The 14703-nt window shown below is 40.1% G+C and overlaps 1 protein-coding gene across 9 annotated transcripts in view; it reads right to left on the bottom strand.

Moving 5' to 3' along the window:
• Window positions 1-14703, bottom strand: part of RPGR (retinitis pigmentosa GTPase regulator) — a 307056-nt gene that overhangs the window by 23474 nt on the left and 268879 nt on the right. For 5 of the 9 annotated variants that reach the window (XM_086387655.1, XM_086387652.1, XM_086387653.1 and 2 more), the window contains one exon: window positions 12077-13018. The exons of 2 other annotated variants lie outside the window; for them this stretch is intronic. In XM_086387655.1, coding sequence (XP_086243781.1) covers window positions 12077-13018 — 942 coding nt within the window. Of the gene's footprint in view, window positions 1-4795; window positions 10383-10568; window positions 11120-11473; window positions 14468-14703 lie in introns of those variants that run through there. 2 more of the 9 variants (XM_086387659.1, XM_086387658.1) reach the window with 2 other exon arrangements.

The raw sequence follows: 14703 nt of genomic DNA on the forward strand, positions 1-14703 counted from the left end.
GGTTCAGGATGGGGAACACAGGTATACCTGTGGCGGATTCATTTCGATATTTGGCAAAACTAATACAATATTGTAAAGTTTAAAAATAAAATAAAATTAAAAAAAAAAGATAAAGGGACATAGGCAGTTTAAGTGGTTTGCTCTTGGCTATTTGAAGCAGATGGAAAACCAAACAGAGGCAGAACTTTGTCCATCTGCCTCCTGTCCAGTTAATCTAAATTATAAAATAACCTGTCTATGGATTTGGTAGACTGATAATAAATCATGTAATGCTCGTTAAAGGCAGAAAATATTAGTTTTACCCTTTATTCTATATTGATTATATATTTTTTGCCATTTCATGTTTTGGGTGGGAAACTGCTTATTTATTGTCATTAAGAGACTGGAGTCTTTATTGGACATTTTTACCTACGCTTTTCATTTATGCACTTCACTAAAGGCACAATGGCCCCTAAAACAGGTGACACAGTAAGTAATCTGTGCCATTCACTCCTTTGAAGACTGTTTTTACAAAGTTCACCTTAGCCATATTTGCCTGAGACCATATAGGTCCTTTATATCCCTTCAACACTGTAACTAGCAGCTCATGGTCACCTTCCTAGTGGCTATTTGGCTAAGGAGAAGCCTGATACCCAACAGAATCTTTATTGGGTGGTTAGAAAAGAATGTCTCTAATAATTAACTCACCTTTTTTTTTTTCCTGGAAAAAAGTATTAATTGTGAGAGTTCAAGCTAGGGAAAGAATGTATTTCACACCTCAGTAACACATGTAAGTGGCATCCTCAGGCCAGTAGCACTAAGGGTATGGCCTGATAGCACTCCCACTGAGGACAAGCAATCCAGAAGTGAAGCCTTGAGATTGTAAGAAAGAGTTTCAGAAGTTACTGTGGGAGGCCTTAATTTCGGTTAATCAAGGTCATGAGGTAGTGCACTCAGGAGGGGAATACAGGAGAAGGAAACAGGGTAGAGAGTTACACTGAAGGATGTGCTACATGTTTAGGTTGGGTAGGGTTCGTGACAAGGTAGCTACCCTTTACCAAGGACTCCCTAAAGCTTTCTTTTTCTTCTGCATGCTTTTCCCTCTAAGTGACTTACATATTATGGCTAGCCAAATGCACGTGACAGTAAATAAAATAATCAGAGATCACTTCACCTTGGAAGAGAATGGGAAACAAGTTTACTAGAGTTAAGACTTAGGTCTGATAAGTAGATGTATTTATAAATGTACATTATCTGAAGGCCAACTAGAAAGGAACAGAGCTCTTGAGACAGAGAACTTCAGACTCTGCCCACTTATCTCCCAGAGGGAGGGGCAGTGAGCTCTATCCCATCAAAGTCCTCATTTCTTGGACAGTTTGGATAATCTAGGAGCTGTGTCAATTGTAACTGTGCTAGTCTACTAAGGTATTAATGTAGCCATAGGATATCATGCTATTATGAAAAGAAACATGGAGCTTTACCTGATTTTAGAAGCAAGACATCTTGCTTTTTTTTTATAATAAACTATTGGGTTGGCCAAAAGGTTCTTTTTCTTCCCCATAAGATGGCTCTAGTAGCATTTAGTTGTCTTTAACTTCATTCAAGACAATTTTGTTAGATTGTATTGTGATGGCTGTCATATCAGCACACATTAAAAAACTTATCAAAATTGGTGAATTTTTGTGTAGCCATTTTGATATTGAAGATGGAAGGAAAAAGCAACATATTATGCTGTATTATTTCAAGAAAGGTAAAAATACAACAAAAATGTAAAAAAAAAAAAAAAAAGATTTGTGCAGTGTATGGAGAAGGTATGGAGAAGTGTATGGAGAAATGATTGATTATTGAGTGTGTCAAAAGAGGTTTCCGAAGTTTCATGCTAGAGATTTCTTGCTGGATGATGCTCCCCAGTCAGGCAGACCAGTTGAAGTTGATAGTGATCAAATCGAAACATTGAAAACAATCAATGTTATACCATGAGAGAGATAGCTGACATACTCAAAATAATCAAATCAAATGTTGAAAATCACTTGCACCCATTTGGTTATGTTCATCACTTTGATGTCTGGGTTGCACATAAGTGGAAAAAAAAAAACCTTCTTGACTGTATTTCTGCATCCAATTCTCAATGAAAAACAAAAACATTCCATTTTTAAAACAAATTGTAAGCAATTAGAAGTGGATACTGTATGATAATGTGGAATGGAAGAGACCACCAACCACACCAAAGGCTGATTTTCATCCAAAGAAAGTGATGTTGTGTACGTGGTGGGATTGGAAGGGAGTCCTCTATTATGAGCTCCTTCCGGAAAACCAAATGATTAATTCCAACAAGTACTGCTCTCAATTAGACCAACTGAAAGCAGTACTCTACGAAAAGCGTCTGGAATCAGTCAACAGAGAACACATCATCTTCTATGAGGATAATGCAAGACCATATATTTCTTTGATGACCACACAAAAACTGTTCAGCTTGGCTGGGAAGTTCTGATTCATCCACTGTATTCACCAGACATTGCACCTTCAGATGCCCTTTTGGTCTTTACAAAATTCTCTTAATGGAAAAATTTCAATTCCCTGAAAAACTATAAAAGGCACCTAGAACAGTTTTTTGCTCAAAAAGATACAAAATTTGGGGAAGATGGAATTATTAAGTTGCCTGGAAAATGGAAGAAGATAGTGGAACAAATCAGTGAACACATTGTTCAGTGAAGTTCTTGGTGAAGATGAAAAATGTGTCTTTTATTTATACCTTAAAAACCAAAAGAACTTTTGGGCCAACCCAATACAATTTTACTCATTAACTTTATGTAAATCTACATGAAGAACTGTTGGAACTATATCATTTTCTAAGTTTGAGAAAGCTCTTAGAAAATGAATTTGCGATTGAAATCACATCAATTGTAGCACTTTGCACTTAATTAAGCACGTTTAAAATTAATCTATACATATCTGGACAACTACTTTTAAGTCACATATAGCACTTACCTTCAAACTGAAACAATTTAGGAGAGATTGGCAGAATACTGTCATTTTATAAAAAGAAAGGATAAAGTTTAAATACATTCTTGTCACCAGAACCACATTAGATGTAAAGAGGTATTCTGGAGTGATCACGGGAAATCATCTTTGTGCTAGGACCCCAGTGAAGAAGTGACTGGGCCTGGCTCCCACCAAAGAACCCTTGTTTCATTGGTCAGACACAGCGAGGGGACCTGCAGTCTTTGGTCTGCTGCTGCTGCTGCTGCTGCTAAGTCGCTTTAGTCGTGTCGGACTCTGTGCGACCCCATGGACGGCAGCCCACCAGGTTCCCCGGTCCCTGGGATTCTCCAGGCAATAACACTGGAGTGGGTTGCTATCTCCTTCTCCAAAGCATGAAAGTGAAAAGTGAAAGTGAAGTCGCTCAGTCGTGTCCGATTCTTAGCGACCCCATGGACTGCAGCCTACCAGGCTCCTCCGTCCATGGGATTTTCCAGGCAAGAGTACTGGAGTGGGGTGCCATTGCTGTCTCTGCAGTCTTTGGTCTAGACCAGGGCAATAGTTTTTACATTTCTTAGGGGAAATACTAAGAAACCAAATGTTTCTCAAAAGGTTTCAGTTTCCTTAAGAAATGAATATATTGTATGCTTTAAAAACTAGAGATTGCAATCAGAAGTTGGCCAAGTGGTCACCCTGGAGGGGGTGGTGGATGGGAGGGGATTGAAGAGGCGCTTCTAGGGAGCTGACACTGTGCTTTTCCTTGATCTGGATGTTGACTATATAGGTGTGTACAGTTTGTAGAAAATACATTGAACTATATATGCATGAGATATATACTTGCCTATGTATTAATTTCAAAAGAGTTTTTTAAGTTAAAAAAAAGACTATAATGTGTAAAATTTTGCTCTACAATTCTGGATTCATGACTTGCCTCAGTGTCACAGAGGATAGAAAATATTTTCCAAACAACAAAATAAAATACAGCATAGAACTTTATACCTAAGTCATCAGGTGGGAAAGTGCATATTTTAAAATCTCAGTTTCAAGGTATTTTTTTTTTTTAGGACAAGAAGAGCTGACATATAAGTGCATGTTTTAACTACACTAGAAATAACTGAGGCTGGAGTGGAGAGTGCAAAGAGCACTAAATACAAAGATCTAAACACTGTTTTCTAAGCCTTGCTCCACCTCTCTTGGCCTGAGCAAGGCATCTACCTACTTATTGTCTGTCTATAAAACAGAAAAATGACATTTATCAACACCTATCTAGGAGGGTCTGTATCAAGATGAAAAAGTCTGTTTACAGAGAAAATAACATGAGCAAATAAGTATTTGTATGTAAACAGAAGTGATTTTGTGAAGTCCATCCTATAAAAAGTGAGATAGAATCCCAAGTGTGCATGGAGGATTGTCACAAAACAAGAAGCTTGGACACTTTTTGCCATGTCCCAGATCGTATCAATAGAAAGTAGTTCATTTAAAGTGTACAATTATCTGTTCTAGTCTCTTGTAACACATCCTTTATTCTCTGCCAGGTGCCTGGCAGCCAGAGCAAGAGAGGGAAGAAGTCCTGTCAGGGAGGCCTCCACTGGGCTATAGACCTGTGTTGCCACCGGGCATGATACTCTTAGACACTCAAGTTTTCCAAGCGAAGCCCACAAAACAAGTGTTTTCAATGTAAAATCTGATATTTCAATGTTGGCATCTGATTCAAATGTTTATAAAATCACTATGTACACCAAACAAGTCTATCAGCTGGAGTGCACCCACAGGCTGCCAGTTGTGACTTCCCAATTCTTTGCTTCTAATGACACCATTATCTCTAAACTTCCCCTTCTTTCTATGTGCCAATCTGTTACTTCATTGCTAACCCTATATTTCCAGCAGCAAATACATTACAGTAAGACTCTGAAAAGAGGCCTGAAAAAAGGAATGTAATCTTATTCTTGTTCTCAGCTTTACTCTAGTATTTCCCCCTGTTTTTCCTTAGAAGATTTATCTTCCTCTTTATCTTAAACACATGATCCATGATTGTAATTTATGTGTCTTATTTTTTAACTATTTGATAACAAATTAGGATACAGAGGGAACTCTGGTCCCCTGACAGCACTAATATCTAAATTCTAGGCTGAGGCTAATCATGTGAATGCCATCAGCCTTCATCATGGTTCAAACGCTGAGGGGTGGCATTTGACTCATGTATGGTGTGTAACAGGAGTTTCACTCCACCCCATAGTTAAGGGTTATCATTATTGTAATCTATTTCATTCCCATGGACCTACATCCATAAGCTAATTTTTGAGGGGTTCCTATGTTGTGTTTAAATAAAAGTAAGGTTTACAGGCACATGAAGCTATATTCATGCACATCGGCCAGTGACTTGGAGATTCGTGACGATAGCATTGTACCTAACCTGATGTGATCAGAGAGGATAATTAGAGTGAAACAGATTAGCATTTGCTGAGTATCTCTAACATGTTCCATATGTTAACTAACTTCACTATTAAAAGACCCTCCTTCCTTTACTAAAAGAAGGAAGTAAAACTCAGAAAAGTTAAAAAAAACTTTTCCAGGTGTCCACTCAGCTAATCAGTAAGGGCTGGGACAGGAACTCAGGCCCATGCTCTGAACCGACTCTGCCCAAATAATTTGCAGACTGTAATGGCTGCCCTCAGAGTTGTTTTTTTTTGTTGTTGTTGTTTTTAAAAAACCCTTACTGATATCTAAAGCATTGCACACTTTTTTGTTGATAAACTCACATCAGTAATATCCTATTCTTATGTATCATCATATATAATAATAGCAAATAATAAAAATTGAGCATTTTTCACCCCAAAGTCTCTGGAATACACATCTCCCTTCCTAACCTGAGAAATATGGCAGCAGAGCTCTTTGATATTTTATTTCTCAAAATCTAGTTCTGATTCTATGTCTCTGCAAAGCAGACTTCTTGGAGTTCACTCTTTGATGCAATGTGGGCTCTGCCCCAGCCCTGTGGCCCTCCACTGCTCCTTCTTCCTTGGCTTTGGGGACCCCTGTCTCCTAGAAAGTGTTCTTACCCTTGCTCCTTCTCAGACTTCCCTTTCTCAACCTGCCTTTACCTACTCATGTTTCCCTGAATTCTCTCCGCAGTTCTCTTTTCTTTTCACATTCTGAATGCTGCCTCTCATTCAAATCCACAGTTTTAACTACATGCATAAGCTGGTGACACTCAGCATCTTCCCTGAGTGCCAGACCCAGATGTGTATTTGTCTATTGAACATCTCCTGGATGAAAAAGCCCCAGGCAGTCTCCTCAGTTTGCCCCTGCTCCTCAGTTCTCAGCCTCCATGCCTGGAAGTCTTTCTTCCCAATTCTCCAAGCCAGAAACAGGAAAATCTTGGCCTTTTCCCTCCCTCCAAGCTCTGTATCTTTACCCAATTCTAAGCCCTCCAATTCTATCCTAAATCTCTTGTAATGACACGTTTCCAACTCTCCATCCTACTGTCCTAGTCCAGCCCCCCTTCAGTCTCTGCCTCTTCAATTGTTAACTGCCTTCTGACTGCTATCCCTGACTCTGGTCCTCTCCCTTTCTATTCCACCCTCCATCCTGTTGACAGAAGGATGCCACAAAAGCCGAAGTGTGATCAACCTTACTCCTGTTTAACATCTTTTACAAACACAGAAGGTCTCACACCTCTCTATCTAGTCCAATGCTACTCTAGGCTGCAGTCACACTGAAACACTCTCCTGGCTTCCATCGCCCAGCCCACTCTTTGTCTGGATAGGCTTTACTTTTCATGACTCATTTACCATTTCACTATCACTCCCGGGAAGCCCTTGCCTTGTCTTTCTTGGTGGCAGCTGAAGTGCCAAACTTGAAGCACTCTATTATGCTGATAAATTTTCTGTTCAATCTGTAGAAATAGCTTAGAGTATAAAAGCCACGTTCTTCTTATTAATTAAGGGATTCTGAAGGAGATCAGCCCTGGGTGTTCTTTGGAAGGAATGATACTAAAACTGAAACTCCAGTACTTTGGCCACCTCATGCAAAGAGTTGACTCATTGGAAAAGACTCTGATGCTGGGAAGGATTGGGGGCAGGAGGAGAAGGGGACGACAGAGGATGAGATGGCTGGATGGCATCACTGACTCGATGGTCGTGAGTCTGAGTGAACTTCGGGAGTTGGTGATGGATGGGGGGCCTGGCGTGCTGCGATTCATGGGGTCGCAAAGAGTCGGACACAACTGAGCGACTGAACTGAACTGAACTGAGGAAAGCCAGAGATTCATCTTCAAATCGTATTTTTATCATTGGGCAGATAAAACTATCTGCCCAAGAACACAGGGGTATCAGCAAATACTGTTAAGCAACAGTTCAGGCAGAGTTATAGGAACTCTTTCTCCCTGGTGTTCCTTCAAGAAATCTATACTTACCTAAAGTCCCTGATAGGTTGGAGGGCCACAGGAGGTTAACTGAGAGCAGCCCTAACTTCTTGAGATCCACCTGATTTGGGGTAGCTTCTGTCCTCTTTTTGGTGCTTGGTACGTAAATATTTGTTGACTGAATAATACACACCAAATATAAGTTATGTGTCAGGTACTGGGCACATAACTTTCACAATGGAAAGAAGGAAAGGATGGAATTACAGCACCTTCCTCAGTGGTAGCATTTTATTTTTAATCTACACGTATACAGTAATAGAAATACAGTATAGAAATCAATTATTTCTATAGTGAAATAATAGAGAACATTTCAATTACACTCACCTGGAGTGCTGCTGGTCTGCAGCGGCAGATGTTTCTGTGGTCCTCCTTTGTATCTTACCTTATTTTTCTGCCACAGTGCTCATTTGAAACTGTAATTCAATGGATTCTACATACACAACTCACACTTGCCTCAGAAATGATCACTGATATTGCCTCAGAAATGATCACTGATAAAGTACAGTAAAAGCCTGATCAACCAGCAGATGTGGACAATAAAGAGGGAACTAGTTACTCCAATCTACTTAGCCAAGTATTAATTCAGGTCTGAAGATGACTAGGCCAGTGCTCTTTTAACCAGAGCACTAGGCCTGCATGAATGACTGCTTCTAAAAGAGCGTAATTTTTTTGTCTTTGGCTGCTGCTGCTGCTGCTGCTGCTAAGTCGCTGCAGTTGTATCTGACTCTGTGCAACCCCACAGACGGCAGCCCACCAGGTTCCGCCATCCCTGGGATTCTCCAGGCAAGAGTACTGGAGTGGGATGCCATTGCCTTCTCCATTGTCTTTGGCTAGAGAAAGGTAAAGAAAAGGGTAAGAAATGCTGTTTACAAATGGTTATCTCAACTGGTTCAAATACTGAGATGGACATATTTTAAGAGCATCATTTCAGTATTGAGGCTGATTATCTCTTGAGTGGAAGATGAACAGCCAGACCTTTATCACTGTACTTGAGCTGAAGAGTTTCTCTTCTCCTTGGAGGTTTTTCCTCTATGAGCTCCACTTCTGTCATCCATCCTATTTAATCCTAAGTCTACTTCTAAAGCAACCACACTTGGCAATAGAATCAACACAACCCATACATTTTAATCTAGGTATTAATTCAATTCTAACATTAATGAATGTGGTAAAACACTGCAATGCCAAACCCACATATTTGGTTAGTTGGTGGAAGCTACCAGAGGGTCTCACAGCTAAAAGAAGATTTACAACTACCTTTAGGAATTTTTCCACTTTCTATCTGAGTCTTTCTCCTCATGGAAAATCAAATGTGTAAAGAATTCAACCTACACAAAATTCACAGGATGTCTACCATCACAATCCTCCTTGATAAAAGGAAAGTATAAGAAATCCATCATGTCTAAGATATTGAAGGGGCTAGGAAAGGAAAGCCATGAAGAAACAAACTGGCTGCATTATACACAATGGAATTACTCTAGTGGAAATCTAGCCTCTCTAAAATTCAATATCTAAAAGTTTCTCTTTTCACAAACAACTACTGACTGTATACATTTAATTTTTATTTTACTTGAAACATTTTGACAAACAGCAAACAGAGAATTACAGAATAGTGAATGAAGAATACATTGAAGGTAAGTAATAGACATTGGGAATGGCAGTACTGGGAACGAAGGGCTGACAATACAGCGAAAGCTCAGAAATTATAGGAGATGGAAATACAGAATTACATAAGACAAAAGATATTAAAGCTATCATAATTTAAGAGTAAATAACATTTTATAGAAAACTGGATTAATTGTAAAACATGATTTTTCTTCCTTAAAAATTTTCTTAAGCAAATAACAAACATGTTAGAATGAAAGAATCTAAGAGTTACAAAGGGCTTCAATTATCATACCATCTAATCCATTCTATTTTACAGATAAGGGAACGGAAGCCCAGTGAGTAGCTTTGCCTGGCCAGTAACCACTTATAAGATTTTCATACTTCTAGAATATATGTTCATTTTCATTTCATTATATATTCTGTCATTTACCCAACAGTAACTAAAAGAGACATTAGAGTCTAAACTCTGAACCCAACTGTCACTTTGTAGATTGTTGCAAAAGGGACACATTAAAGGTAAAAAGCACTACTTTAAAAAAAAAATGTGAATTCCTCATTTAGCTTTAAAGTAACACCCATTCTTATAAAATTATTCTATATGGTAGGCAAACTGTAGTCATAGACTGAAAAAAACTATGCTAACATAGATAGTTATAAGAGATTAGACATTTTTATAACCCTTAAAGATCCATGCCATTTTTAAAGGGACTGACTTATATACACAAACAAAATACTTTTATAATATACTCCTTCCTAACACTGTCTTTAGTGAGGAAGTAGAATATTAACTATATGCTATGAACTTTTGATATTTTTAGCTATATATTTATAATTTGGGGGGACACCAAAATGTTAGTTTGAGAAGCCAAAATTTACCAGTGCCTCAAGTGATCTTTATGAATTTATACTGTACCACATGTAAAGTAACCATGACACAAAATCAATGTAATAGAATGAGTGCCTATTATGCATAAGATGTTAAAATTGTTTGGCTGGACATAATCAGGTCAAATTCAAAATCTGTTACTTCAATTCCAAATAATGTGGTAATACATTATTCCAAAATTTTTTGGAACCTGGTGGCCCATTTACTAAAAGTTGTTTTGACTGCACTGGTATTTTGAACCTCTGTACTCCATGCCCTTTCCCCTTTCCCTCCCTGTTAGTAGTAAACTTTTTTGGATGTGTTCTATCTTTGTCATATTTCCCAGATCCTCTGATTTTGCTCACTTTGGATTCCCTTCCCCCACCCTTTCTTCCCTGCCTTCCACTTTCTTCATTGCCTGTCTCCTGGCACTTTCCCTTCTCTTCCTCATTGTTCTCATCTTCTTCCTTCTCCTCTCCTCTCCCATTCTCTTTCTCTTTCCTCTTCCTCACCACCCACTCCTTCTCTTCCCTTTCCATGCCTTCCCTCTCTCTCTCCCCTTCTCCCTCCTCCACTCTTTCTCCCCGCTCCTCTTCTCCCTCCTCTCCCTCTCCTCCCAGCCCCTCCCCCTCTTTCTCGCCTTCTCCCTCCTCTTCCTCTCCTTCCCCCTCTTCTCCTTCTGCCTCTCCCTCCTCCTCTCCTTCTCCCTCTTCTAACTCTTCTTCCCCCTCTCCTTCTTCTTCTCCCTCATCCCCTCCCCCCTCCTCTTCTTCCTCTCCTTCCTGCTCCCCATCCCCTTCCTCCTCTCCCTCCCCATCTTCTTCCTCCTCTCCTTCCTGCTCCTCCCCATCCCCTTCCTCCTCTCCCTCCCCATCCCCTTCCTCCTCTCCCTCCCCATCCCCTTCCTCCTCTCCCTCCCCATCCCCTTCCTCCGCTCCCTCCCCATCCCCTTCCTCCTCTCCCTCCCCATCCCCTTCCTCCTCTCCCTCCCCATCTTCTTCCTTCTCTCCTTCCTGCTCCTCCCCATCCCCTTCCTCCTCTCCCTCCCCATCTCCTTCCTCCTCTCCTTCCCCATCCCCTTCCTCCTCTCCCTCCCCATCCCCTTCCTCCTCTCCCTCCCCATCCCCTTCCTCCTCTCCCTCCCCATCTTCTTCCTTCTCTCCTTCCTGCTCCTCCCCATCCCCTTCCTCCTCTCCCTCCCCATCTCCTTCCTCCTCTCCTTCCCCATCCCCTTCCTCCTCTCCCTCCCCATCCCCTTCCTCCTCTCCCTCCCCATCCCCTTCCTCTTCCTCCTCTCCTTTCTGTTCCTCCTCATCCCCTTCCCCTGTTCCCCCTTCTCTCTCACCATCTCCTTCCTCCTCTCCGTCTCCTTCCTTTTCCTCATCCCCTACCTCCTCTACCTCTCCATCTCCTTCCACCTCTCCCCCTTCTGCTTCCTGTTCCTCCCCATCCCCTTCCTCCTCTCCCTCCCCATCTCCTTCCTCCTCCTCTTCTTCCTCTCCTTCCCGCCCCTCCCCATCCTCTTCCTCCTCTCCCCCCACTTTTTCCTCTCCCTCCCCTTCCTCCCCTTTCTCCTCTTCTTCCCGCCCCTTCCCCTCCCCTGCCTCCTCTCCCTCCCCTGCCTTCTCTCCCTCCCCTTCCTCCTCTCCCTCCCCTTCCTCCTCTCCCTCCCCTTCCTCCTCTCCCTCCCCTGCCTCCTCTCCCTCTCCTTCCTCCTCTCCCTCCTGCCCCTCCCTATCTCCTTCCTCCTCTCTCCCTCCTTCCTGCCCCTCTTCATCTCCTTTCCCCTCTCCTTCCTCTCCATCCTGCCATCTCCCCTCTTCTAACTCCTCCCCCTCCCCCTCCTGCTCTTCCTCCTCTTCTTTCTCTTTCCCTTCTTCTTTCTCCTTGTCTTTCTCTTCTTCCCCTTCTTCCTCATCTGCCTCCTCCTCTCCCTCCCCACCTCCTTGCTCCCTCTCTCCTGCTTCTTTCCTCCCTGTGCTTCTTTCCTCTTGGTGGCCCTGTTCCCTCTCCTTTTGCTGTTGTTCCTCCTCCTCCAGGTCTTTCTCTCCCTTACCCAGGCTCTCTATTACTCCCTCTCCCATGTCTTCCCCCTCTTCTCCTTCCTCACTTCCTGTTCTACTTCTCTGTTCCACTCCTGAATTACCTTCCTTCCTGATTCCCTCACCTCCACCTTCAGGCACGTGTTCTGCCTCTCCCCCTAGCTTTCCCTTGCCTTCACTCACCTCAGCTCTGTCTGTAAGGTCATCTGACAGGAGCTCTGTTTCCTCTTTCTCTTTTTCTCCACACTCCTCCTCATTTGCCTCTATCTCTTGCTCCTCTACTCCACTTCCTTCCGAATCTTCTTCCTGTTCCTCTGGGATCCTTGATAAGCGATCACACTTAAACTCATATTTTGCCATGATTCTGGATAGCCTGTGTTTGGCCTCTTCATGTCTTTGTCTAATAAATGTTCTGCTATACCACAAATTTTGATTAGTTTCCACTTCATCATCATCTTTCTCGACACTGTTAAATTCTATTGACTCAGACTGCTGGAAACCATCAGCTATACTTTGCTGACTTTCACTTTCACCTTCCAAATAACTGTTTTCCTCCTCTATAGATGCTTGTTCACTGTCAAAGATCATATCTTGCTTGTCCCCTTTACTTTCCTTAACAAAATCTTTATCTTCTTCATCCTCAATATTCATGTATCTATTTGGTAAGTCATCAAAAAATGTATCAGTATTTTTTCTATTCTCTTCAGTTTTTCTTATATCCTTCAGATCTGTCATTTTCACCAGATCACTTTCCATTTCAGAGACTATTTCATTTGCTTCTGAATCCTTCTGACTTTGTCCTTCATCACTTTCCTTTTCTATTTCCTCAGTATTAAGTGGATAGACATCATGCTTATTTTCATGTCTAAAGGTCCCTTTTTGCAAACCCTCTGCACTGGTGCTGGTCTGAGGACTTTGCTGGTCTGAGTCATCACCTACGTCCTCATCTGAAAATGTTTCCATAGATATAGCCACTGGCATCGCATACATTCCTTGTGCCAAAAGTTGTTTATATACTCTCCCTTCTGTCACTTTTGGGGATATCTCTTCATTTTCATATTCATTACTATCATGACTTTCAGTATAAGTTGTATGCTGCTTCGGTTTCTCAATTATTTCTTGTTTCTGTAAATTTTTTGAAGTAATCGTCATACTACTATTAGTTGATACAGTTAACTTATTTATTACAAAATACCAAGATTTTCCATTATCATAAATTTCACTTGGAGAATTAAAATGCCCAATTTTATCAAACATTTTCTTCAGATTTTTTTTTTTTTGAGGGGGATAATTTATGCCATTCTCTGTCTGTGGAGCATCTAATTTTGATTCAGTAATATGAATCTGTGTTTAACTTTCAAATTTACCACCTGCCTTAACTTTGCCATTACTCACACTACCAATATTTATTCTCTGCCCCTTTTCTTAATCTGAATCAATTCTTAAATATGTTTCCAGACTGATTTTGAAAAATACTGTTAAAAAATGTACACTTTTCTACTTTCCCTATTGTTTTGTCAAATTTTGATTGGTCTTTTGAGTCCACAAAATTCTGAAAATGAAAGAAACTAAATGAAAATATGAATTTTTAAAAAACTTGAAATAAGAAAAACCTTATTTCTAGAAGAAAAAATCTGAAAATTACAATGAAATGTTTTTATCAATATACTACATAATAATGAATATATTTTTCTTTTCTAAACAAAATCTTTTGAGATTTCAAATTTTTGACCCTCTTCCTTTTATTTACTATATTCTTTAATTATAATAATTTGCATACATAAAAAACTATGAGAAAAATACTTGAAGTAAAATATAAAATTTTATTAAAATTTTATAAACTTCTATAAAAACTTATATAATGAACCATTGAGGTTTTAATGATATATTAAGAATATGAAATTAATTTCTTGCTGGACAAAATAAGGCAAATCAAACTGTTGATCTAAATTCTATAAGCTAATGGACTGAAATAGTTGATGAATTTGAGTCTCTAGATAGTAAAAGCTCACTAAATCAAGTTTTATAAATTGTAAATTGTAAAGAGACCCAGGAAGAGGTTGTTTTTTGCTAAACACATTATTAAAACAGCATAAGTTAAAAATATATAGAAATACTATAATAAATCTTTTTTTTTCACTAAAGTAGGTTTGGTAGGGCCTCCACGTAAAAGGACTATATGAAATATAAAATATATATTAGTTTAAAAGAAAGTGCTTTCCTTTTCTGTTTGTTCTCGGTCTCTTCTTTAAAAAGTCACAATTCTTTCAACAGCCCTAAGACAGACAGAGGCCCAGCTGCCAGAAATGATTTCTAAATGCACGTGGCTTTATTTCCTTAGCACAAAAAAGCAGCACAGAAGAGGCAGAGCCCAGAGTCTAAGAGGAAGGAAAGACACACAAAAGATGTCTGCTTGGAATTACAGTCAAGTCAACAAATCAGTTAGTCACTGAGCTTTGACAACTGTGTTAGGAAAAAAGCTCTTTCATTTTCAAAAAGAATGCTGTTACTCAATATACCTCTCAGTAAGATATAGATGGGCTTCCCTGGTGGCTCAGAGGTTAAAGCGTCTGCCTGGAATGCGGGAGATATGACTAATGAGGACTGGCACTAAATTTTTATAATTTACTCAGATTCTCTTGCATTTCAGTGACTTTGACTTTAAGAATTTTTAGTTTAACAATGTGGCAAAATAAATGAAATGTTTTCTGTAGACTTTGTCCTTCAATTTGCATTTCTCCAATTTATATTTCTAATCCTGAACCCTTCATCATTTCACCTCACTGGTCCTTCAAGCCAGAAAATGCAAA

Source organism: Bos grunniens, chromosome X, assembly GCF_055505025.1.
Source record: "Bos grunniens cultivar Pamir isolate PY7600 chromosome X, Bosgru_T2T1.0, whole genome shotgun sequence".
Taxonomy (NCBI): domain Eukaryota; kingdom Metazoa; phylum Chordata; class Mammalia; order Artiodactyla; family Bovidae; genus Bos; species Bos grunniens.